Raw genomic sequence first — 25,793 nt, 5'->3', positions numbered from 1 at the left:
GGCCCAGTGGGGAGGGACTAGCGCCCCGTCAGCTGTGGGAGAAACCTCGGGGCCAGGGAGTCTGACCAGAGGCTAAAGAGCCTGTTGGAAGGGCTGGAGAAGCCTGGGGCTAGCTGGGGGCCAGGGTCTGAGGAGGGGAAGCCTCCCGCCGGGCTGTCCAGGACATGCTCAGGAGTGTGAGAAGAACGTTCCCGAGACCTACCCAGAGCTAGGGAGCCGGGAAGCCAGGCCACAGAGGTGGTGCCACCTCACCGCGCCCAGGCCCGGGCACGGGTGGCAGCGGGGGCAGGTGGCAGCTGAAGTCGGTGAGCCCTGAGCTCCCGTCCAGCATCTTCGTAATCCTGAGGCCTTGGGCAGCTGCTCTTCCTTCCCTTCCTTTTCTTTTTTTAGAACAGCTTTACTGAGGTCTAGTTCACCACCATAAACCCCGCTGCTGCTTCCTAAGCCTCAATCCCACTCCCAGCGGGACTAGGAAAATGACAGCCTCCGTCACCTCCCCGCAGAGCAAGGGGCACAGCACGGCACAGCGCAGCCCTGGGCGGGGTGAAGCCCACTCTCACCAGCTGGAACATCACCCTACCCACCCGCCTTCAGGCGCCCTGGGGGCTCCAGGTTAAGGCTCTAGGGGAGGTGAGGACTCAGACCACTGGCTGTCACCCTGAGCCACCGCTTCCCTTAACACTCGCTGCCTGGCACAGGGCGCAGGAGCAGGGCCCACAGCATGCCCACCCAGATGTCTGTTCTGGAGTCTGGAGGGAGGGTGTGTCTCCTGCTCACAGCCAGGGTCCTAGGGACCCTCATCATGCAAACCTTTGGGGTCACCTCTCTGACCCCTGTCTCCTTTCATGCTCAACCTCAGGGTCTGCCCTGCACCCCTCACCCCAAATCAGAAGCAGCTTTGGAAGAGGATTCAAGGTCGCTCAGAGTGCCCATGTGGTGGGGAGGGTGTGCCTGGCCCCCCGTGGGAACGGGCAGACCCCTCCCTTCTGGCCGTTTTGCTCCTATCTGCCCTTCACTGCAGCACAACGGCAGTCAGGAGGCTGGGTCACTTACGTAGGAAGCCCGACTTCCTCACCCCGGCCTCTGCCCAGGAGGCTCCTCTGAAATACTACTGTCCCCATCTAAGTTTGAATGTCAGGGTGTCCTTTCTACCACTGGACCCCCAGCCCCCTGGCCACACTGGAACCAGGACCCTTCAGGAGTGCCTTAGAAGCCAGGGGAAGGGGACCTTGGGAGCCTGAAGTGATGGCTGGGTCCCTGGCTGGGGCTGGATGACAGGCTGGCTCAGCGCCTGGAGGTCCCCTTGGGCCACACTCTCGCACGCCAGGGCACTAGTGCTTCCTACTCTAAGAGGCGAGCCCTGCCCGGGGCCAGGAGCAGCAGCAGCGGGTAGGGCACACTGGGATCACAGGCACCCACCTGTGGGCAGTGGGGTGCTGGGGACTCTGGGGGCCTGGGCAGTAGATGTGGAGGGAGTGGAAGCGATGGGCTCCCCGCTTATGGCCACGGTGGCCATGGGGGGCTGGGGGGCAGGGTCTTTCCGGGACCTGCCGGCGCCTGGTGAGAGATGGGAAAGCAAGAGGAGGTGAGGGTCGGGGGAGCCGGGCACCACCAAGAAGTCACTGGTGCCGATGCCGGCTGTGCAGACCCGCGTTCCCTGCGGGGCCAGCCTCCTTCTGGGGCCCTCTCTGCCCACTGGCGTCCCCGTGGGGGGCAGCCAGGTTGGGGAGGGCAGCTGGATGGGGTATGGCCCACAGAGCTGTGGTAGAGGGTGTCAAATGTCTTAGAAGCACTTAGAGATTTGGGGTTTGCCACCAGCCGCCTGTTTGACAGGGGCAAGCCCCTTCCTGCTGGCTGGCAGAGCAGATGGCAAGCCCTGTGCCCCCCGGGGGGCTGCCAGGAGGGCGTAAGTGAGCTAGTACCGAGTCCTGGTAGCCGGGTGCCTGGAGCCCTGGGGCCTGGCCACCTGGCCAGATGGTACTAACAGCCAGCACCCTCAGCCTCCTCATGACTCCCAGGACTCCCTTCCTGCAGGTGACCCACCAGCCTGACCTGCCCGGGGAGTTGAGCTGAGCTGGAAGGTGGGGGGCAGGAGAAGAAGGCCCCCCCTTTCCTTGTCTGGCAGGAGAGACTCCTTCCAGATTTGGGGAGAGAGAAGAAGCCAAGGAATGAGTGGCCAGGGGAGCAGGGAGTGGGCCCAGGAGTCTAGGGGACCTGTGCAAAGGCCCTGAGGCTTCCAAAGCAGCACTAATGAAGCTCCTGGGAGAGACGAAGTTGCCGGGCTGCAGGCGACAGAGAGAGGCGAGGGAGAGAGGCGAGGAAGCAAATGAGGGTGATGAGCAGAGGGAGCTCGAGGCCAGAGGGACGTCCAGCCCCTCCCTTCTCTGCTGCTCTTTCGGGACATACAAGGAGGCTTATGTAGTCTACTTACTGCCAAAGGCGGAGCCCGCAGCGGCACCTGCGGGGAGACAAAGGGTCACAGAGCTGGCTGTGGGGGCAGAGGGGGACAGCTGTCTCCTCCCTGCAGAGGAGTGAGTGGCAGGGCAGGGTGAGCCCAGGGAGGTGTCCCTCCCTCCGAGGTCCCAAGCTCTGCCCCACTGCACCTGCGGCAGGAGGAGCGGCCTCTGGGCCTGGGGACCTCGGCGGAGGAAGAGCCCGTTTATTCCCACTGCCACCAGAGAGGAGGGGCCCACTCTGCAGATGGAGAAACCAAGTCTGGGAACTTCGAGCCCCGCGTGCCCGTGAGTGCCAGGCACCCCCTTTGTATTTGATTTCAGATTTGGGGCCCCACAGTGTAGACAGGGACACGGAGGTGGCCCAACAGCCCGCTGGGATTGCCTGGCTGCCCGGTGTTAAGGGGCCTCCGCCGGGCAGCGAGAGCACCCCTGGAAGGGCAGCCCCACACAGGGTCCTGATGTGCTGCCCTGCAGGGGAGGAGGCCGCGGGGCGTGGCCGGGCGCACCCTGAACCCGGCTTCCTGTGCCTCAGGAGGGAAGGAGGCCTCCCCCAGAGCTGGGGACAGAGGCACAGCCACAAACAGCAGGCAGGCGTTCCTGAGAAAGGCGTGTGGTGGCCCGAGGGCACATGGCTGTGGCCCCCACAGTCTGGGGAGGTGGAGGATGAGCCCCCACACCCGACTCCCTTTACCACCCACGTGGGGGGGTGTGGAGGGCCAGGCAGAGCTAACTGCAGGGAACTCAGGTGGGCAAGGCCCTCACTGGGGCCTAGAGGGTGAGGGAGCAGTGGACAGGGCAGAGGAGGCTCCGGGCTGCAGGACACAGTCACAAGAGACGTCAGGAAAGGGATGTGGGGAGTTGGGGCTCAGGGGTAGGGGATGGTGGGGTTCTCCCAGCAGGTCCGACGAGTAGGGGTGCGTTCGTAGGGGTGCGTTCGGAGGGTTCCCAGGGCTTTGAAGCGGGTGGCCCCCAGGAAGGACGGCCTGAGGGGAAGTGGGGGTGGGGGCCATGGGGTTCCTCAGCAAGGCCGAGGCAGGTTGGGGGGCACAGGCTCTGGGAAGGGAGGGAGCCTGGGCAGGTGTGGGCGGGGGCTCCCCTGGGGACGATGCTACCTGCTGGGATGGGGTCATGGAGAGGGGAGGAAGGGCTGACCTGGGGCTGCTTCTCCTCCTCTGTCCTCTCCCTGTTGCCCCAGAGGCAGGGGACCCAGTGACACAGCACCCCTCCTCTCAGGGGTCCCAGAGGACCCCTCCTTCCTGGTGACACCTGGGGAGGCAGTGGCGGGGCTGGCTCCAGGGCTGTCTCCCCAAAATGGGAGCTGTCCCATCCACCCGCTGCGGAGAGGAAGCAGGCCAAGGCCAGGGCTGAGGTCTGTCTGTCCAGGCTGGTCAGACAGGCGAGGACTCCCGCCTGGGGTGAAGGTAGGGCGCGTGACAGCAGGCCAGAGACCTGGCGGTGGACGTGGGAAGACGGGAGGCCCTGCAGGATCCTTCCTGGAATGGGGGAGAGGAGCTGGGAGTGTGCGCAGGGGAGGGAGGCGGGCGGGAGAGGCCTTGGGACAGAGCGGAGGCAGGACTGCCAGGGGAGAGGGTGACACATTGAAATAAAAGGTTCAGGACAAAAGAGATGGGGAGGGGACCTGGGAGGAGGGACCAGGCAGGGGGTGGGCCGCACCAGAGCAGTCAGTCTCCGTGCCTTTGAAGACCCTCCAGTGCCGTGAGGTGCTGGAGCGTCCCCGATCAAAGTCCTGTCACGCCGGCCCAGGCCCCTTGTGTGACATGCCTGTCACGGCCTTGCCGAGCTCCAGCTTTGATCAGCCTAAAGCCACATAAATCTTTCCCAGTCAGGGCGGGTGCCCAGCAGGGCCGGGCGGTCCTGGGGCAGGAGGCTGCTGCCCGCCCTTGGCGTGGTCCAGGTCTGGACCCCGCCCTGGCTGTGACTCCTGCTGTTGTGCAGGGAGGCCCCAGGTGGCTGGGCGGTGGAAGTGGCAGTTCCTCAGTGTTCCTCAGTGTTGGGGGGAGGCCGGGGGGGCATGCAGCGGCCCGCTGTAGCCTCCGATGGGGACAAAGGACAAAGCCCTGACAGGTGTTGGACATGGGAAGAACCAGAGGCGCTCCAGGGTCAGAGGGCTGCTCCCCCTGAGCCAGCCAGGCCCTTGCCCACTCGCAGCCCAGCAACTCCCTGGGGTCCCTGATTTCCTGGAGGCACCTGTGGCCGACACTGGGGGCATGTGGTGAGGGGGGACCCCTGAAGGGGTCTGCAATGCTGACCCTGGTGGGCAAACCCCTGCGAGGCCTTCCTGGCACTGGGCAGCGGGGAAGGGTAGGACTGGGCAGGCCCTGGGGCTCACCGAGGGCCTCAGGGGGTGCCTCAGAAAACGGGAGAACAAGAGCCCCACGTCCAGGGGCTGGGCTGAAAGCGCCGGGGGGGGGGGGGGCCCTGCAGCATGTGACACTACGCGACATGCATCCATTCCGCGTGGGTCCTGCTTGCCTGGAGGGGGGTCTCCACCCCCTGCTTCCAGGGGCCTCCTGCCTGCTTCTCAGTCAAGGGGGGAAGGGCAGCAGGAAGGGGGCTGGCCAGATCATCCCGGGTTTCCCCGGGGCAGTGGGCCCGCGTGCCAGAGGGTCTTGTCACAGGCTCCCAACATAATGTGTGTGTGTGTGTGTGTGTGCGCGCGCGTGCGCGCGTGCACACACCCAGGCCTGCGCACATCTGTTGGTGTGTGTGTGTGCTTGTAAGCCCAAGGGCACATGTGTGTCCCCATGTGTGCCAGGTGCACATCTGTGGGCTGCAGCCAGGCTGGCGGGGGCCGGGGCATACGTACAGGCGTTGGGAGAGCCGTGGGGCAGCGGCAGGTAGGAGCCGGCGCGCCAGGCCCGCGTGCGGAAGTTCTTCTTGCACCTGCCGCAGTCGGGGCCCGTGGTGTTGTGCTCACACTCGCACTGCAGGCTGCCCTCCCGCACCGAGCACAGGTTGGCGTGCAGGTTGCACTTGCACCTGGGGAGACCCAGAGAGGGCAGAGAGGTCAGCAAGCGGAGGGCAGGCGGATGGAGCGCCCCCCAGGAGCAGGCTGGGTGGGGCCGGGCTGGCCTAGAAGGCACCCTGCAAGGCCACCAGCCCAGCCTGCACCCGACTCCTCCTCTGGGACAGAAACTCCCAACTCCCCGTCCTGGGGAGGGTCTGCAGCACTTTGAGACCTCTCCCTGCTGGAGCCTGGACCTGCAGTCGGTCCCTTCTCCCAGCGTGTGGTTTCCAGGGTCTGATGCCGCTGATGGGACAGGCTGATCCCTGGTCCCAGACGCTGTATTTTTAGGAACTCAGCTCACCTGCGCTCCTGACTGAAGGCTGACAGGTAGCAAGCGCTGCTCCCGGCCCTCCTTACTCAGACAGGGACCCCACCAAGGTGGCTCCTGTGCTACCCAGCAGTGGCCCACACCTACTTCCTGGAGGGCAGCAGAGAACCCCAGCTCCGGAACCCGCCGGTTCATCCATACATGTATTATTCATTCATTCATTCATTCAAATATTTATAGGCAACTCATTATTCTGAAAACTGGTAAATAAAGGGAAGAACCCAGCATTGATCCTGCCTGTCCTACACAGACTGTACCTCAGGGCCACCGAACGTGGAGGGAAGTTTCTTTTTATAGAAGCAATTCATGTTAGGATCAGCAGCCCCAATGAATAAAGGGCTCCGGGCGTTGAGAAGTGGCGCCCCGAACATCACAGACAGTGTCGACCCGAGAGAGTTTCCTGTAGGAGAAACGCCCCTGCCCAGAGCCACTGACGAGACTGGCTGGACTTGAATGGGACCAGACAGTTCAGAGGATGGAGCCACTTCCACACAAACCAGGGACACAGCTGCGCGATCCAGGCTGCAGGAAGGGCCGGAAGGGAAGATGGATGGCAGAGGGGACCCGATCTAGAGGCCCTCAGCGGCCATCACCCCGGGGAGTGTGAGCCTCCTGGATTTGGTTCCCACGCTCTGTACCCTCCACCGTACACGGGATACGTGGAACTTTGGACGCTGACTATATTTTCTGCTGTTAGCGTTCGTCGGGTGTGACGATGATGACATGGTCATGTGCCACAGACAGAGTCCTTGTCTGTTTCAGAGGTACCCCAGATAATGGCAGGTGAAATTAGCTGATGACTGGGATTTGCTTCCAAATACAAAAAGGGGGAACATGGACTGAGATACTAAGGAAGCAAGAAGGGCCGCTAGTGGACAGCTGAAGTGACAGGCGCGCGTCATGGTGGATCCCCTCTTCTTTCATATGTGTGTTGGAGAGTCTCCACAGTACAAAGTTAGAGAGAAAGAGCTTTATATTCTGATACGGGAAGGTTTCCAAGATATACTGTCAATTTTTGGAAAAAGCAAATCGAAGACTGATGTGTTTAGTAGAATCCCATTTTTATTAAAATATGCAAGGAGAAATATTCACAGGGCTCCTGTTAAGAGGCAGGCTCTAGCTTGGCACAGTGGCCATGCCTGTAATCCCCGTGGCTCTGGAGGCCGAGGCGGGAGGATCACAGGTTCAAAGCCAGCCTCAGCAAATTAATGAGGCCCTGAGCAGCTTAGTGAAAACCTATCTCAAAAAATAAAAAGAGCTGGGATGTGGCTCAGTGGTTAGACGCCCCTGGGTTCAATCCCTGGTACCAAGGAAAAACAAGAAACAGGCTCTGATCCGAGAGCAGGCGACTGCTAGTCCACAAGGCAGAGGGGCCCCTCTGGCAGAGCCTCAGGTCCAGCTGAAAGACGATGTTAAATATCAGTAATGGACTTGGAGGCCAGGAAGAAGGACAAGTCGGCCACCCTGGTGACACTGGACAGTAGGTCCAGAACCCTGGCCCTGTGGAAACTGGAGGGAGCCTAGGGCGTCTACAGACTTGTTACTAAGTTACTAACCACTGACCTTCATAACCGTAACAGGGAAGCTGCAGGGGAGACGGACTCACAGCAACTTCCGGCCACAGGTCTCTGCAAACCTGAAACTGCTCTAAAGGAGTCTCCTAATTGTCGCAGTCCACTGTCCTTTTCAACCGTGTCAGTGCCCAAGTGCTACATAAAGGGGGAGCAGGGGGTCCTGATGCCGTCTGAGGGTGCAGGACGGGTTTCTAGGAGACAGCACCGGGCAGCGCAGCAATCCTGCTTCCAAGGAAATAAGAAAGTCGTTTATTCTACTCTAAATATTTCTCCTTGCAAATTTTGATAAAAATAGGATTCTCCTAAACCCATCAGTCTTCGATTTGCTTTCCCCAAATATTGACAATCCAGCTCAGAAATCCTCCCATATCAGAATACGAGGGAAACATCAAATAGGAGTGACCAGCTCTGGGAGCATGGATCCACATCTTCCCGAAGGAGAGCTACGAAGAGGAAGAAGCAGCGCCACTCCTGGGGACAGAGACAGAGGCGGTGCACACCAGCTCCTTCAGGGAGGCCCTTGGCGGGGGCACTCAAGGCAGAAAAAGGTGCGGAGGGTTCCTGCCCCTGGACTGCGGGACGTCTTCCCGCGTCTCAGCCCCCATCGGGGCCTGCTCCTTGACAAGTGGAGGACCCTTACCCAGCACACACCCCAGGAAGGCTGCCCACTGTGAGGAAAAGACACGGGTTTCCCAAGGCAGAGGTGGCCCCTCCTCAGCCGCCTTCTGAAAGGTCAGCCGCTGGCACTTGGTTGGCGAGGTCTATTGTGATCTGGTTTCCTCTGAAACATCACAGCAGTTCTAAACGAGAACCTGCAAGGGGATCAAGTGCCGCCAGCCAGAAAGGGAGAACCTTCTAGAAAGAACAAGAGCATGACGGAAGCCCCCTGAGGCTGAGAGGAGGTCAGAGGGAGGAAGCAACCTCTCCAGGGCCCGGGGTGGGACAGCCAGGGGTGGGCGCTCCATCTCCACCGCTGCTTGGCTTGGGAGCAGAGGGAGAGCTGTGGGAGGAGGCGGGGACCAGGGATGGGCACCTTGGGCCCTGTCCCCTCATGCCAAGATTGTGTTCTGAGGGCTGGGACGTGGCACGGGGTGGAGCCTGGCCAGCGGGTGGGGTCTGGGCTCCACCCCAGTTCTGCAGAAAGAAAAGAACACGGTTTCCTGGCTGTCTGGCTGGTGCCCTCCCCTGCTGCTTCCCCCACGGGCTCTCACACTGCCTTCCCAGGGCGGGGCACTGCCTGGGTTCCCCCACGTCACTGAGCCGTCCAGGAAGTTGAGGGCAGAAGGTCCCCGGCCTAGGCTGGCTCCACACGGGGTCTCCGGGCCTCGCTGCGGGATGGGAGCCCGCGCCGCGTGGTTTCTGCTTTCAGCACCCCTTCCACGAGTTCCACGGGGCAGCACTTATTCCAGAAGAGCCTGGCGCTAGAGGCCACTGTCAGGTGCACCTCCCCCGAAGGACGCCTCCAACTTGCAGTGGGTTGGTGGGAAGGAACCGGCCATCCCTCGGGAATTCTCAGGTTAGAGACCATCACGTTGTCAAATTCTACTTCAAGCCACGGGCAACATTCCTAACACGAACGGTGCTCAAATGCTCACTGTGTGCCAAGTGGGTCTCACTGGGACCTCTTGTCACCTTCATGTTACCGGTGAGGACACCAAAGCTTGGAGAGGTGAAGCCCCTTGCCCAGAGTGATGGGGCTGCCCTCAAATGTCACTGGGGGTAGAACCTGCAGGAATCTGCCTCCAGAGGCCAAGCCACCAGCATGGGATAGAATAGGGGTTGCCAGACAGTGGGAACCAGGGTCGGTGTCGTAGCGGGGGCTGGAGGTGATTTGGAGGGGCTGGGGCTGGAGGTGATCTGGTTCTCTTCTCTGTCAGTTCTTACACTCTCAGTATCTCTACAGCAGCAGGCACAGCTCTCCTCAGCACAGGGCAACGTCACCTCGCGGAGCACAGAGGGCCTTCCGGCAGTGGCCCTGTTCCAGTGACCCTACAGTGGCGAGTCTCGTCACCACAACGGTCCAAGCCCTCAGGCCCTCTGGCACCAGGCACCACCCTCCTGCGCTGGGCGGCAGTGACCTGTCAGCTTGGGTGCATGTCCTTAGTGGGTGTTGACAGCAGGGGAAGCTGGGACAGGGCTGGGGACATGGGACATCTCTGCACCTGCGGCTCAACTTTGCCAAGAATCTAAAATTGCTCCAAAATACAGTCTGCGTTTATTTAGAAGCAGGAAGGGAGGCGGCTTGCTCCCAAGCGCACTCCTGTCCTGGTAGGAGCAGCGAGTCCTTCCAGCCTTGGGGGCTGTTCTGCAAGCCGCCACTTTTCATACGCACTGTGCACTGTTTGTGTCCCCCTGGAATTCTCTGGAACAGAATCCCAATGCACAGCAGAGGCCCTGTCCATCAGCATTAGCTGATGGTGAAGCTGTGTGGGCTGAGTTCCCCAATCCCCAGTCTGAAACCCCACACGCTCCCAAACCCATAACTTGGAGCTGGAAATGAGGCCACAGTGGAAAGTCCCTCGCCTGAACTCAGGCTGGGGGTCGAGCCACAATGCGGGAGCACTAGAGACGGCACAGATGACCTCAGGCTGAGCGCATGAGGCGCACATGGGCAAACATTCCCAAATCCAAGGCATCCCAACACCCCAGACGCAGGCAGCTCCGCCTGGTTCCTTTAGTCCACTTGGCTAGCTCAGAGGGAATCCTGCCCCGGAGAACTCAACAGCAGCACCAGCCGAAAAGGGTCCGAGAAGAAGCCTGTTCACTCTCTGGAGTCCCAGTCCCTCCACCAGCACATAGTGCTGTGGACCTACTATGTGCTCAGCTCTGGAGAGGCCCAGAGGGGTTTGGGCAGGCACTTGCTGGCCTCGAGGGCTCTTCTTCCTGGGAACACTGGACCCCAGAGATGGTCCACAGCAGAGACCAGTTCCTGTGCATAGACCTTTTTGGTCAAGGTTATGATGTCCTCCAAATCCCCCAGGCCCCACTCTCTGCCCACCGCACAAGAGTCACATGCACGTTACTGTATTAAAGGTTCTGACAAGTCCTGCAGGAAAGAAACCTGTCTGACTTTGTCTGATAAAAGTTTGATTGCAAAATGTACTTGACCTCAGAAGGTTTGTTTTTTCTTTCCTTCTGAATTCCTATTTAACACCCCACTGAGCCAGCTGGAGAGGAACACCCCAGTTGTATGAAACCAGGGATGTTCTCCACACCATTGGCCTGAGGAAGGGATATTTTTAGATATCAGCTACATAAAGAAAAGATTGCCATCAACTCTGGGTGATCACATTGACCTTGACTTATTAAAAATGCATAAGAGCCCGGCTGAATCTGAGCAGCATATTGCGACCATGATAACAGGGAGCCTGAGCTGTCAGGGCTGGACGGGCCTGGGCGCACGGGGTGGGCAGCAGCCTGCTCAGGACCATGCAGTTGGTCTCTCCTGACCCAGCCCAGCTGTCCCTCCCTGACCCCAGCTCTGCTCAGGTGCCAACCTGCCAGCCCCGCTCCCCAGTCCTGTCTCTGTGGGAACATGAGACAATGTCCTGGCCTGTCCCACGCCCTGGCTGAGCCCTGGGATGAGCGCCATGCCCCCTCTTCAGTGCCCTCCCAGCGTGGCATGGGACGGCTGACTAAGGGCTGGCCCAGAGTCCCAGCCAACGGTCTTCCTGACTTCTCTAGGTGGCTCTGGGTGACACTGTGCACGTGTGTGCGCACGCGCACGAGTGCATGCATGTGCGGTGCTTGGGAATGAGGCCTGACTTCTCCAGCTCTCTGGTGTCCCCCTCTGTCCCTTGCCTCTCTGCAGCATGTGCTCCCATCCTGCCGTCCTCTGAGCTTTGCACCCGCTGTTCCCTCTGCCTCCACAGCGCTTCCAGGCTCCTGCCCTCCTCCTGGAGCCCACACTTAGGGGCAGCGTCAGGCCCCAGGCCAAGTGCCACTTCTCAGGGCAGCCTCTGCAACCCCCTCCCTGCGGGTACTCTCCCTGGCTGTGGAAGTCCTCACAGTTACTGTCATCTCCCAAGGGGACATCGAGGCGATCTGGGGTAGGGGGTGCATGAAATGCTGAACGGCTCCACAGGCCACCATCTAGTTTTGAACAGAGGATTTTTTTCAACAAACTGATCAAACAGAACTGTGACCTCAGGAATGTCATTGCCCAGGTGAGGCCAAAACATTTAAAGTGAGGAATACACTGGGGTGTACACAGGCATGTGGTCAGACCCTCATGTCCCACTGCATGAAAAACTAACTCAAAGTCCGAAACGTAAGAGCAAAACCCAGGGACCCTCAGGGGGAAAGGGTCAAGACTTTGGATTAAGCAACAGTTTCTCAGAAATCATAAAACAAAGGCCAACGTGGGAAAACAGATACCCTGGACTTCATCAAAGCTAAATATTTTTGTGCTTCTAGAAGGTGAAGAGACCACCCACTGATCCGGAGGAAAGGTTTGCAACTTTCATATCTGAGGAGGGACCTAGGTATGATATGGGATGAACTCCGACAGCTCAAAAATAAAAAGACTGATAACCCAAGGTCTGAAATGGAGGAAGGATCCAGGTGGTCACTTCTTCCAAGATATGTGAGCTGCCGGCAGGCAGGTAAAGTCGCTCAGCTTCCCTGGCCACCAGGGGAATGTGCATGGAAGCCAGGAGGAGCTGGCACTTCACCCCCCCCCAGGGTGGCCAGGGGAGAAAGTTGCGCCCCCGAGGGTGTGGGGGGGTGGGAAGCAGCCCTCCAAGCCTGCCCTCTGCTGGAAGGGCTCCGTGCGCTCTAGAGAGCTGGGCAGGGGCCGGCCATCCCAGCCCAGGTGCGCGCCCAGGAGGGACCAAACACAAGTCAGCGAGAACCCTCCGCAGGACCGCAGGACCGCTCGGGCAGCACCAGGCAGACGCGGGGGCCAGACAGCTGGGTCCGCAGACAGGGACCAGGCTCCGTGCAAGGGCATCGGGAGCTTTTCAGCCATAAAACCAGATGGAGCACGGTGCTCCTCGGCTGCACCTCGAAAACCTCCTACAAAGTGAAACAAACCAGACAGCAAAGGGCAGCTGCCGTGAGTCCATTCATACAAAATGCCCAGCGTCCGAGATGGACAGCAGGTCAGGGCTGGACTCACGGGGAGGTGGGACTAAGGGAGTCCCCTAAGGGGGCCGGGTTTCTTTTTAGGGCCACGAAAATGCCCTAACACAGCGCGTGGCGGTGGTAGCACGCGCTGGGGATGCTCCAGAGGCCACTGAGTTGCCGGCTTCAGATGGGCGGGTTGCAGGGCAGGCGGGGGAGGGGTGCGGGGACAGCGGAGGGGGTGCCTGGGTCAGGGGCCGCTCAGGTTTGCTCACTCCACGTACAGCCCGGGCACTCTGGGCCTCGGATGCTGCCAGGTAGAGACCAGGGAACTGGGGGCTGAGTGCCCAGGGGAATTGCACAGCCCTTCACGACCACCACCATCTCCATCCTGCCGAGGCCTGGGAGGAGGAGCGCGCCCTGAAAGTCCCGCAGCTGGTGAGAGGCTGACCCAGGCCTCGGCTGCACTGCGGGCATCCCCAGCCCTCCCCAGAGCCCTGAGGCATGGGTGGGCAGGTTCTCCCGGCTGAGTGGAGCACGATCCTGCTTGGCCTGGGCTGTCCTGAACATCACAGACATGGCCGCTTGTGATGGGGTGGGGGTGGGGGGCAGGAGGGAAGGGACACGCGCTAGTCGCGGCCTGCACACCCAGGGCTGGGGCAGAATGAGCCCCCCACACACACTGCAGGGGCCGCATGGGGCTGTGTTCCTTCCTTGTGCCCTTCCCATGGACGCCAGAGGGTGGCCCTGTTCCCCTGCCCACTGGCCTGGGAAGCTCTGCCACATGCTGTGTGGCCTCAGTCAAGTTGCTGACCTTACTTTATTCCCACTTCCTATCCCTTGGATGGCTGTCGGGAGCCAAGGACCAGATGAGACACCGGCTACAAAGAGCTGGCTTGAGATGGAGAAACGCTCAATGAATGCCCTTTCCCATTTCTTATACTTAACAGCGTCTAGAGCCAGGGATCCCAAAAGCTTTCCGTGAATGAATGTTATCTAGCTCTTCCCCAGAGCCTTAAGACAAGGAAACAGAGAAGTTAAGCAAGTTGCTTAAGGCCACACAGCAGGTGAACCCTGCTGTAGGAAGGGTCTCATACAGGCAGCAGGCAGTGGCCTAATGTGTGTGTGGGAGTGGGGGTCAGAAGTGCAACCAGGCCACTACCCCTCCAGACCCAGGCCTGTGCCTCCTCCCTCCCTCAGACCAGTGTCCTTCTGTGATTCTCTTCCCTGTTCCAGAAGCCAGTGGAGATGAAGTAAAGAAAATAAACAAGCAGCACATATAAATAATTCACCCAGCACTCGGACGTGGTCGGGCGCTGTGCAGGGGAGAAGGCACGACTGCCACAGTCAGGGCCTCTGGGTGGGAGCAGGGCTGGGGTGTACTTCAGAGCCTGGCCTTCTCCAAACAGAGGAGCTCCTGAAAAAAGGGATCCTGGCTCATGTCCCCCCAACGCGAGCCTCTGCCTGCGTCCAGGGCGGGCGGCGTCCCGCGAGGCCTCCGGTCCAGGTGTCTCCCCTCATCTGTGGGGTCAGTTTTCCCAAGGAATCACTTACTGAAGCTGACCTTGGAGCGCCGTCAGCCTCCCAGGAAAGCCACCAGCTGGGTCACCTGACCCGCTAGGCAGCCCTTCACTTGTCCACCAGAAAAAAGCAGGACTCAGTCGGGAACCGAGGGACAGTTGGAGGCTGGCCTGCCTCCAGGGAGGTTCCGAGGCCCCAGGCCCGGGCCTCACCCCAGCAGAGCCCCTAGTGTCAGCTTTGAGCAGCAGTGGAAAAGGTGCCCGGCAACAAGCACAGTGTCCACACACACGCACACACACACACACACACACACACACACAGGGACGCTTGGCCAGCAGCCAGGTCTGGCCCGGCCCTGCTGCTGATTTGTTGGTGACCTTGAACTCACCTCTCTGGCCCTCAGACCCCTTCAGCTACTCAAGGAAAGGCCGAGGGGTGTCTCTCACACCAGCCTTGGTGCTGAACTGTCTGGGGGCCTCACTCTGCAGGGCACACAGCAGGTCCTCGGTGTCTGGAAGCTGGGAAGGCGTTTTGTGCTCTGCGGTGACCAGACCCCTGCTTAAACCCCTCCCCCCACGTCGGCACAAACGTGGATAGGTTTCAGGGTGGCCTGTGGGACTGGAATGAGGCTGTTCCCTTGTCCAGGTGACACTCGGCAGCTCAGCACAGGGTCCGGCTCAAAGCGAGCCCCTCACCAACACCAGCCATCAACACTGTTGCTGTTGCTAATGGCCAACAAGACCAAGAGGGAAGGGTGGGGGGCACAGGGGTGTCAGGAGCAGAGACTGCCCTTCCAGGCCACCCCAAGGGTCAGGCTGTCCACTCCCGCAGCCATCAGACTCCTGAAGCAGACGTGATCCGTGTTCTCCAGGGCCCTGGGGTCTTCCCCAGCGGGATGTATCCTCTGGTCTCTTGAAGTCACTTCTCCAGAGTCCCTTGCCCCATGGTTGCCAGATTTAGCAAATAAAAGTCCAATGTGGTAGCCTGGAACAGTGACCTGTGGTCCTGCCTACTCAGGAGGTTAAAGCATGAAGAAACTAGAAGTTCAGAGTTCAAGGCCAGCCTTGGGGACAGAGGGAGACCTCAACTCAAATGGAAAAAACAAAAAGAGTAATAAAAATACAGATGCCAGGTTACACTGGACTTTTAGATAAACAATGAATGATTTTTGTTAGCATAAGTATATCCCATGAAATATCTGGGATATACTTATACTGGTTATTCCTTGTTGATCTGAAATTTAAACTTAATGGGGCATCCTGCATTTCATTTGACAGCTCCCCTACCGCCTCTGCTCAGCATGTGGCTGAGGTTCACCTTCTGCCCTAACCCTGACCCTTCTCACTTCCTGGTGTGAGGTGCACCCTGTCTCCTGCTGGAAGCTGGGCCTGCTGGCCCTCTGTCTACCCATGGACAGAGAGCTGCAGTGACCTTCTCAGATCAGCTGTCTCTTTTTCTGGAATTGGCGGGTCCCCACTGAGCCCCAGGAGATCACAACTGTTCAGGGACAGTGCCAGGCCTCACCTCCAGGGGAAGACAACCCAAGTTCTCGGAAACGTGGCAGGCACAGCTGGGGACCTGACAGCCAGCCACACGCAGGACGGCAGGGACACCAGCCCGGGCCAGGCTGGAGCGTGCCCTGTCCTGCAGGGAGGGGCAGGCAGTGCCCAGGAGCTGCCAGCGGGGGCACCATCTGGACCGGGTCCTGGCACCCGTGAGCCACAAAAATCGTGAGCTGGGTCCTTCCCTCTCCTGGCAGCGAGGAGCGGGGTGTTTGGAGCATCTCCCAGACAGGAGGGCGGCGGAATGTAGGTCAACCCCTGGCTGCCGGAAAGAGTGATGTCACCACTCCTGGGGGGGCAGGAGCGGGAGTGTGGGGAGCCAGGACAGTGCTGGGCTGCACGGGCCCAGGCCCGTGGAGACGTGGAGCCCTCACAGGGACCCCCTGACACGGGTGCATGGGGTGGCGGCGGCGGGGGTGAGGGGAGCGTCCCTCCTCACCAGGCCTCGCCACAGGGCACCCAGGGTTTGATCCACGAGTGCTTCTGAGGCCTGCAGGGGGCAGGCAGGGGCTCGGCCACCGTCCACACAGCCGCAGTGCCTTTCTCTTGCCAGGTAGAGACTGGTCTTTTGTTTGGGGAAAATCCTTTTTCTGGGTCTTGGGTTCTGGGAAAGCAAACGCCCTCCCTGCGCTGGCCTGGAGATGTCCCAGGATGAGGGCAGGGGTGACCCAGGCCACTTCCTGCATCCAGGAGAGGTGGCCCAAGGGCTTCCCTCCCAGCCAGGCAGAGCCAGTGGGTGGCCCTCAAGCCTCCAGGCTGGCGCTGGCCATGGCCACCATTCAAGGCCTCCTCCTGGACACGGTCACTCCCACCCACCCTGAGTCAGGCTGTCACATGACCTGGGGGGGTCCTCAGATATTTTTTGGTGGGTAGAAGAGGCCATCTCTGGCAGCGAGGAGACACTCGCAGCATCTAAAGCCAGCCAGGGTCAGGAGAGAAGCCTCAGAGGTCGGCAGGGTGCACGGGTAAGCAGTGACGGGGGTCCAGACGTATCTGGGTGGCGCTGAGGGACAGCTGGGAGAAGCCCGGCTTCCAGCCCACAGGTGGCTTGGGGAGGCACGGGCCTCGAAGGGATAAAGGCTCCAAAGCTGCAAATCAAGACCAGAGACCCTGAGAAGAGGAGGGGGCCTCGCCTCCTGACCTGACCGGCTTTGCCAGGGTGACGTGGACAGACGCCGGCTGGTGTTCCTCCCAGGATGCAGCGAGGCCGACAATTGAGTTCACTGGCTAAATCAAATTTGGGCTTCTTCTATATTAAGTGCTTAACATCCGCCACCTCTCTCAGGCCATTGATAAATCCTGTTACAAAGCCAGCAGCCACATGGGGGAAGGGGAGGGGTGGGGAGGGGGGCTGGTGGCCTTAGGTGACACTTAGGTGACCAGGCCAGCTCCCTAAGGCATGATTCCTCTTTCCCGTGGGAAGTCCCTTTACCCTCGAGGGAAGGGCCAGGCCCAAGCCCTGGGCCAAGGAGCCGACTCCCCCACCCAGGGAAGGTGGTCGGGAAGGACAGGAGAGATGATGGAAGGGTGGGCGGCGATGGGGGTTGGGGAACTCTCTGCCTCTGCCGCTGCTGGCCCCACGCCCCGTCTTTTGCTTTGATAAGACTCATTTGTCAGCTAAGTGAGTTCCCTTGGCCAGGAACTGGTGAGTGAGCGGGTTCTCCACACGCGCAGCCTGCCTGCTTCTGGGGCAGGTGCCACCGGCCTGGGGCCCGAGAGCTCAGAGCCCATGTGGGGTGTCGGAGCCCATGTGGGGTGTCGGAGCCCATCTGGGGTATTGGAGCCAGCGTGGGGTGTCGGAGCTGCATGGGTGTCAGCTGCAAAGCCATGGGACTGCTGTGCCCCTTCAAGGCCAAGGAGGACCCAAGGGGATGCGATGGGGCTGCAGCCTCCAGGAGCTCCCGAGAGGTGCTCACGGGCCCAGCCCTGAGGGTGCACGGGGTGCAAGAGCCCAGTGGCCAGCCCCGGGGAGTCGAGACCCAGACTACAGAGTGGACTTGAGGTGAAGGTCAGTGGGAGGCTGGAGGGTCGTGTGCAGAGACGCATGACCATGTTCACGTCCAGGAAGACTGTGAGGGGAGGGGCCAGACTTCAGGGAGTGAGGAGCAGGCCGGTCACCCCCACACAGGATCTGGATCCCCAAATGCCTCTTTTCTTGAGGCTGGGAGCTGATGGGTGCTCAGGCTGAGAGGGGGGGCAGAGGGTGGCCAGGACTCCTGAAAGGGGCATTTCCTCGGAGTGGCAGGTGGCCTCTAGGAGCCCAGGTGCACAGTGGGAGGCCTGGAGAACCCCCAGGTGGGCAGCCAGGCCAAGGCCCCCTGGCTGACCCCCAGCTCTGCCTGGTGTGAGCAGCTGGGAGCAGGGTGCTGAGTCCACACCTCGGAGGCTCTGCATTAGGATCGCAGGTGGCTTGGTGGGCGTGGCCTGGGGTGGGTGTGTACAAGGGAACACCTGTGGATCTAAAACGTGCCTGAAGCCAGGTGCACACCTGTAATCCCAACAACTGGGGAGGCTGAGGCAGGAGGGTGCCGAGTTTGAGGCCAGCTTTAGAAACTTATCAAAGCCCTATCTCCTCCTGGACAGGGTCACTCCCACCCACCCTGAGTCAGGCTGTCACATGACCTGAAGGGGTCCTTAGATATTTTTTGGTGGGTAGAAGAGGCCATCTCTGGCAGCGAGGAGACACTCGCAGCATCTAAAGCCAGCCAGGGTCAGGAGAGAAGCCTCAGAGGTCGGCTGGGTGCATAGGTAAGCAGTGACAGGGGTCCAGACGTATCTGGGTGGCACTGAGGGGCAGCTGGGAGAAGCCCGGCTGGCCAAGTGGGACAGGACTCCACCCCGGATGTGCAGCAGCACTCCCAAGTCAGTTCCAGCTGTATCTAATACTAAAATGACTTCCGCTAACCAACAGAAGGCTGGGGGACAGAGGGGCTTGACAGGAGGGATCCCATGGCGCCCAAGTGGGGCTGCACAGGAAGGGGAGGGACCTATGTTCAGGTGCCTGCATTCTGGCCCCTCACAGGTGACAATGTGTGTGGGCCAGGCCTTGAGCAAGTTCCAACAACGCTCATTACACAAGGATCCCATTTTGTTGGTGGGGAAACTGACTCTGGAGGCACCCAAGAGACCTGCCCTGGGTCACAGAAGGGCACATAAAAGGCACTGTAGCTGCAGCTCCTGCTGCTCTGAGGCCCCACGGCACGCTCCCCGCTCTGCCCTCGGAGACCTCAGTGGCCACAGGACCAACCTCGGAGTCACTGAGCTGAGGGAAAGAGGCCAGTTCCATGTCCCGCGATTCCACCCGCAGGGCGCTTTCAACCTCGAGAGCGGTGCCACAGAGAGTAGGTGCCTAGGGCAGCGAGGGGGACAAGGGACTGTCTGGATCCAGGCCATGGTGGGACCCACGTAAATCTACACATGTGCTAAAGGCCATAGAATTTCACCCTCAAAAGGTCAGCTGTGCTGCATGATGATACAAAAATAAAGTGAAAAGCAGAATTTAAAACCATTCCTTCCAGAAACGTTTTCCTGAGTTCTCTCCATTTGATTCCACCCACCAGCACCTCAAGCCCAATACCTGGGGGACCCCTGGAGGCCGCCGTTCCCTGCCCCCACCAGCCCTCTGGCGACTCTACTGCCCAGGACCGTCCAGGTGGCCCCCGTCTCCTCCCTCGGCTGCCAGGACCCAGAGGGCTTGGAAGGACAGGTCGCGGCTCCAACCTCGGCTCTCCGCGCACCAGAGGCCTGCAGCCCTGCGATGGCACCCACCGGACCCAGGACAAGCCAGGCCCCCTGAGAGGGGCCGGCCCAGCCTGGCCCTGCCTGCTCCCCCTGCAGCCCTCCGAGCTGTGGCCGGGCCCGGAAGTCCTCACAGGTGAAGCCTTGGCACCTGCACTCCTGCTGGCGCTCTGCTGGGAATGCCCCCACCTCGAGGACCTATCCTGGCCACTGGGGCCAAGTCTCAGGTCGGTCCTGGTCCACTCCCTAGTCCCCCTGGCTTGGTTCCAGTCATTAGTGACTATTGGGTTGGTCTCTCCTGACACTGTCCCTACCAGTGTTGGCTCCCTGAAGTTCCCGGCCGTGTCCAGCAGGAGTGGAACCTGTCATGGCTTCAGCTGTGTCCACCAGAAGACCGGCGGAGGTCCTAACCTAATCTCTGGCAGGTGGGGAGTGTGGCCCCTAAATCCAACGTGGTGGCGTGAGGGGGTGACACGGTGCCAACATCCGCGCAGGGAGGGGGTGGGCGAGGCTGCAGTGAGGGGCCACGGCCAGGGGCCTGGGGATTGCTCTCCGTGGTTTCAGAGCTGACTTCAGACCTCTGGCCTCCAGAACCATAGGTGAGAAGCTCCTGTTCCAAGCCACCCCGTGTGGCATTTTGAGCGTCACCAGAGGACACAAATACAGCAAGCACCAGCAAAAAATATGTGAGTGGATTAATGCGAGAGAAGTCCCTGAGGAAGGCCTCTTGCCGCACCAGGGAACTCGGGCAGGCACAGTGTGAGCGACTCTGTCCCCAGTGCAGCCGCAGCCCCCGCCCAGGCCTTGCATTCCTGGGACCCCGCCAACCCCAGGCCCCCTCTGTCTCTCTGCACCAGAGGAGCCTCGTGAGCCCACGGCCCAGGGGATCCACACTGCCCGCCCAGCCTGCCCCCGTGCCCCCTCACTACCCAGCAGGTGGACACATCACGGGGGTCACTCTTGGCAGAGGCCACAGTTCAGGAGGTGGAAGGGCAGTTCGAGGTGAGTGAAGTGCAGTCAATGAATCTCTGCCCCCGGAGAGCTGGGCACAGGTCACGGGGCACAGAGCTCTAAGCTGTCTTTTAGGGACGTCCTCGATGTTTAGGGATCACACGCCCTTCGGGAATGAAATGGAAACGGGTCCTCTCCCCGCGGACCGCACACACAGCACTTAGTTTCTGGGGGTCCACAGGCCTGCAGAAGACCAGGCTCCCTGGGACCCGGTGCTCTCGCTGCGGGACAATGCCGGCTGTGCTTGCTGCCTGCTCCCCACTCCCAGGGGCCCACGCTCTCCACACTCTCCAGGCACGATCCCGTTTAAACCTCAAGGTTACTGTCTCCACACGACAGGGAGGGCCAGAGGCCCAGGCAGGTGGGTAGCCTGACTCTCTCCTGCAGGGTCTGACGTGGAGGGCACCCCCAGCCACCCGTTCACCCCAAACTGAAACTCCGTCCCCAGTGAACCCCTGGTCCCCACTGTTCCCACCCCTCCCCTGGCAACCACTGTTCTTCTCTTCTCTTTGGCACACCTTGGACCACACCAGGTGCATACCAATGAGCTACATCCACAATTTAAATTTTGAGATAGTGTTTGGGTAAGTTCTCCAAACTGGCCTCTAAGTTGCCCAGGCTGGTCCTGGTTTTGTGAGCCCCCTGACTCAGTCCCCACAAGCCCCAGTGGCTGGGATCACAAGCACATGCCACCATGCCTGACTGCCCCTTCTCTCCTTTCTATCTCTGTGAATCTGACGGCTCAGGGAACCTCGGATAAGTGGAGTCCTACCCCACTCATCTTCTTGTGACTGGCTTCTTTCATTGAGCATGTCTTCCAGATTCAACCATATCAGTGTGCGTGCCAGAATTTCCTTCCTTTTCTAAGGCTGAGTAATATTCCACTGTGTGTATGGACCACACTCGTTTCTTCATCCATCTGCCAATGGACACTCGGTTTATTTCTGAGTTCTGGCAACTGCTATGAGCGTGGATGTAGGACTATCTGTTGGAGTCCTGCTTTGATTCTTCTAAGGTCTATCCTTAGAAGGAGGATTTCTGATTATATGATGGTTCTCTCTCTGACTTTCTCAGGAGCCGACCCACCCTTCTCCACAGTGGCCACACCAGTCTCCACTGCCCCCTGTGAGGGACAAGTGTGTCCAGACCCTCGACAACATGCATTGCTTTCTCTTTTTCTGATGAGAGCCATCTAAAGGTGCCTTCATCTACTTCTTAGTCCTCAGTTTCCTGATCGGACTAAGGGGGACAGGATCCTCCAGGGCAGGACCTGGTGAGGAAAGACCCAGAAAGGACTCAGGGCGCCACCTGGGCTGTGCCTTCTCAGTGAGGGATAGGACTGTTGTCGAGGGGCAGCACCGTCCTCCCTGGCCCCCAGGGGGGTCACAGTCACAGGAGTCGGCACCATAATGTCCCATGACCCCCCCCGCCCCGTATTTCCTGTAGAGCAGCTGACAGGAGACTAGAGGGAGGGTCTGGTCCAGAACCAGGTGGGGCGAGGGGCGGCGCCTTCTCTCTGCCTCCCCTCCTCCCCCCGCCCACCCGAGGATCCCGTCCGTCTGCTCTTTCTGTTCTGGTCCTGTGCCCGTCCATCTCCAGTTACCAGCCATCAATAGGGACGGGACACTATGGAACAAGTCAAGAAGCAACAGAGAGGAACCGGGCAGCCCCGGGCCCCGAGCGGCCAAGCCCCGGCCGGGCTTCCAGTCCTCGGGGGCAATCGGCAAGCGCAGGCCCACTCGCCTCCGCCTCTGGGTGATGTCCTCCCTCTCCAGGGCGAGGCCACAAGGCCGCCTGCTGCTCCTGCTCCCTGAACCCACGCTGGAGGCGATGCTGAGCAGGCGGGGCACAGACCTGGGGAGACCTTGCTCCACCACCTCCCACAAACACCACCCTGCCCGGCCTGGAGCCTCCAGATCGGGGGACCCACTCCCTCTTGTCCCTGGATGGCAAAGGCCCCGTGAGGCTGGTTCTGGGCAGAGGAGTTTGCCTCAGAGGCAAGGCTGGGGGAGAGAAAAGACCAGCCCCTGCTTCCCTGCCACTCCCAGACGCGGAGCCCCGGCTGCACAGGCCAGCCCTGCCGTGGGCCCCCTGAGCGTGGCTGCTGCCACGGCTCCAAGAAGACCCAGGGCTTCCCAAGCAGAGGCTGCCAGCAGCGTGTGAGGCCTGGGGTTGAGCAGCATTTTGTTTTACTTGAACAGTTTCAAAGTTTTTCTTAAAAAGCTGTGCACTTGCCAGGCTCGGTGACCTACTCCTGGCTGAAGCAGGAGGGTCTCAAGTTCGAAGCCAGCCTTGGCAACTCAGTGAGGCCCTGTCTCTAAATAAAATACAAAAAGGGCTGTGGGGCTCAGTGGTTGAGCGCCTCTGGGCTCAATCCCTGGGACCAAAAAAAAAAAAAAAAAAAAAAAGTTGTGTGCTTTCTCTTGAGACATCGGAGGAAGATCTGGCAAACTTGGCTCTGCCGTCCCCTCCTGGGAGGGGCCTGCCGGCTCCATTTCCCCACAGACCACACCCTTCCCTACTGCTCTGCTGGGCCGTTTCTCTGACGTCTCCCACCCCTGTGGACATTTGGGTCTGCGACACCCACTGACCCAAGAGGCCTCCACACACCTTTCCTGAGCGCCAGCGTCTGGGTCGTGGCACCCGTCACTGAGCCTCTCCCTCCCGCTCTCCTGCCACGTAAGCCAGGGAGGGGACTCGGGATCACGCAGCTCTATGAACACAGCACGTCACTGGCTCTTCTCAACACTGTGGAGGTCACTGCTCTCTCCCCGTTTTGCAGACCCAGAGAGGTCGGGGCGCCCAGCCACTCTCCTTGGCCATTCCCACCCGTCGGGCCCCTCGAAGAGTTCTATCGCCACGGCTGCCCGGAGCTCCCCCAAACCTACCAGACGGAGGCCCTTTGGGAGGAGTGGGGGTCTTGTCCCAGGAGGCTCTGCTGGAGGACCCTGGTGGTCTCTGTGTGGGGGAGGGCTCTGTCCTTGTTCCTTCCACCGTGAGGGGCTGACCTCACTTCTCAGGTCCAGATGTCCCTCCAGACTAGCTGCAGAGTTTAAAGCCAGCACCACCCCCCACCCGCTCCCAGGGCCTGCAGGGAGGAGGGAGGCGGGCAGGGCTGGAGGGCAGGCAGTTGCCCTGTGGAAGTCCGTCCCCCTCTCCTCTGGCCCCCTGACTTGCACTAGCTCCTCATGTTCCAGGGCCCTGGAAACCCACTGAGCTTGGACGCGCTTGGGTTTGGGTCCTGGTGCCTGACGCTTAGTTTAGCTAAGCGATTCCTCTTCCAAAAACATCAGGCTGAGGGGAGCCCTGTCCCTGCAGGGAGAGCTCCACAGGGTAGGGGTCAGGTCCGGCTTGCTCAATGCTCTTCCTCAGCTTGTGGGATCGTAGGCCCCCAGGAACCATCAGGGAATTAAATGAATATTGATCAAACAAGAAACTATACACGAAGCCCTTCATACAGCACCAAAGAGCAAATGATCCTGCAGCAAATGTTCGGTGATATTTTCCAGATTACCAGCAGGCCACAGTGGGGGGCACAGGGACCATGGAATTCTAAGGGAATCCCAGGAAAGTCTCCGTCTGCGATCCCAGAAACTGAGAACACCCAGGAACACGGCGGGCATCCTCTGTCAGGCCCCGCCCTGCTCCCTTTGTCCTGGGGTCCTCTGATTCCCGGCCCAGGGGGCTTTCCCAGAAGGAAAGATGAGGAAGTCACAGCCTCTGCCAAACCACCAGCCAGACCTGATTCATCCATGGCCAACCGGCTGCCTGAGGAGTACTTACTCCACTGTGGATGGAATCGGGTGCTGCGGGGCTGGGTGCCCAGAGGAGCTGTGGGCAGGGGTCACCTGCAGCCTCACCAGGGAGATGCAGGCTCTTGTCACAGATGGGATACCCAGGCCTGGAGAGGGGTGGGCCCTGGACCCCAGAAAGGTGGTCACTCTGCAGAGGTTTAAGGTGATAGATGGTGCCCGACTATCACCATCTCACCCTGGCCCAGCAGCTGGCCCAGCATCAGGAGGCTGCATGAACCTCAAAGGAAGTGTAGGGCAGGGCCTGGGACAGGCTGAGAAGATGAGGGTCCCCTGTGGCAGCTCAAGGCTGGCCAGGAAACAGGCAATGACTCTGCTCAGCCGGCTGGGGAGGCCAGCCTTGGCCAACCTTGAACTGTGCAGTGCTTTCCAAGGGCAGAGGTCATAGGTCTCCAGGAAGACCAGAGACCAAAACCGGGGCCCCCCGGCTTCCCCAAAGTGCTCATCAACAGGTGGCTTCCAGATCCGCTTTCAAGTTCCTGTAGAACTTAGGGAAGGCAAGGAACACGGGGGTCCAAACAGACCCCTGTGGGTGCACCTGCTTCCCCTGGTCTGCCAGCCTGGAACCTGGCGACTCCACAAACGTCTCCCTTTGCCTCTGTCCGCAGAATCCACACACATGGTCAGAGTGAAATAAAACGAGCCCGGCTCAGTGGCACGCCTGTGATTGCAGCTCTGGAGGCCCATGCAGGAGGATCACAAGTTCAAAGCCACTCTATCTCAAATTTAAAAATAAATAAGGGCTGGGGGTGTAGTTCAGTGGCAGAGATCCCCAGGGTTCAACCCCCAGCACCGCAAAACAGAGTAAAACAAAACGCAAACAAGTGAAAACAGGAGGCCACACTGGCCCTGCCCACCCACTCACAGATCGCGCCTGTCGCCAGCCAGCCAATGGGCGGCCAGCTTCCCCCACACCGGAAAGCTCTGCCTGAGCCCAGACCTGCTTCTTTGCAAGGCCTGTTTAAGATGTGGAAATTATACACACAGGCCTATTACATACTGTACGAAAATAGGATTATGCTATGCACACCATGCAGCAAATTGCTCTCCCCCTTGTGAGGAATTACACACTTGGTTAGTACTTAGAGCTGCTGTGGAGGGATGCCCAGGGCCTGCTGTCCCAGCTGGGTTCTGGGCGTAGCCCCCGCCCACGCCCACTGACACTGTGCTCCTGGCCCCAGTTATGCTTCAACACCCCCGGGCCTCCCTCGGCAGCCCCAGTCCTTTCATGCCATTATTTTGGGCAGTATATATTTTATTCAATACTTTTTTTTTTTTTTAAGCATGCACTGTGTGTCAGGCCCTGTTCTGAGCACTTCACCAACTTAAACTCATTCACCCTCATCACGATCCACAGGAGGCAGAATCAGCAGCCCCCTTTACAGATGGCTCAGGGATGAGGTCCTTGCCCCTGCAGACCAGCAGAGCATCTGCCAAATAAACAAACGGCCTGGGACGTGCAGAACCAGTTGGTCATCACCTACACCCACAGTCTAAACAACAGCTCTGAGAATCGCAGGTGGTGCTTGCCTTCCATGAGAGTCTTGCCTCCCCACAAAGTGTCCTCAAAACACATCCTTTTCCAGAACTGTGCATCGAGAGCTAGTAGTTTTAACTTGCCCACACCCTGTGTTCCCAAGAAAGGTCTGACCCTGGCCCAGCCCCTGGAGGTGATGTGTAACTTCCAAGCCTTTGGAGC

The 25,793-nt window shown here is 59.9% G+C and overlaps 1 protein-coding gene across 3 annotated transcripts in view; it reads right to left on the bottom strand.

Annotated features, from left to right (window-relative positions):
- Ntng2 (netrin G2) overlaps nt 1–25,793 on the bottom strand; it is a 52,894-nt gene that overhangs the window by 5,797 nt on the left and 21,304 nt on the right. For all 3 annotated transcript variants that reach the window (XM_026395514.2, XM_026395515.2, XM_026395516.2), the window contains exons 3-4: nt 5,284–5,456; nt 2,432–2,458 (exon numbers count right to left, since the gene is read on the bottom strand). In XM_026395514.2, coding sequence (XP_026251299.2) covers nt 2,432–2,458; nt 5,284–5,456 — 200 coding nt within the window. The remainder of the gene's footprint in view (nt 1–2,431; nt 2,459–5,283; nt 5,457–25,793) is intronic.

This window comes from Urocitellus parryii, chromosome 4 (assembly GCF_045843805.1).
Source record: "Urocitellus parryii isolate mUroPar1 chromosome 4, mUroPar1.hap1, whole genome shotgun sequence".
Lineage (NCBI taxonomy): Eukaryota > Metazoa > Chordata > Mammalia > Rodentia > Sciuridae > Urocitellus > Urocitellus parryii.
Note: the sequence above shows the minus strand (reverse complement) of the source record. Positions and strands in the feature narration are given on the sequence as shown.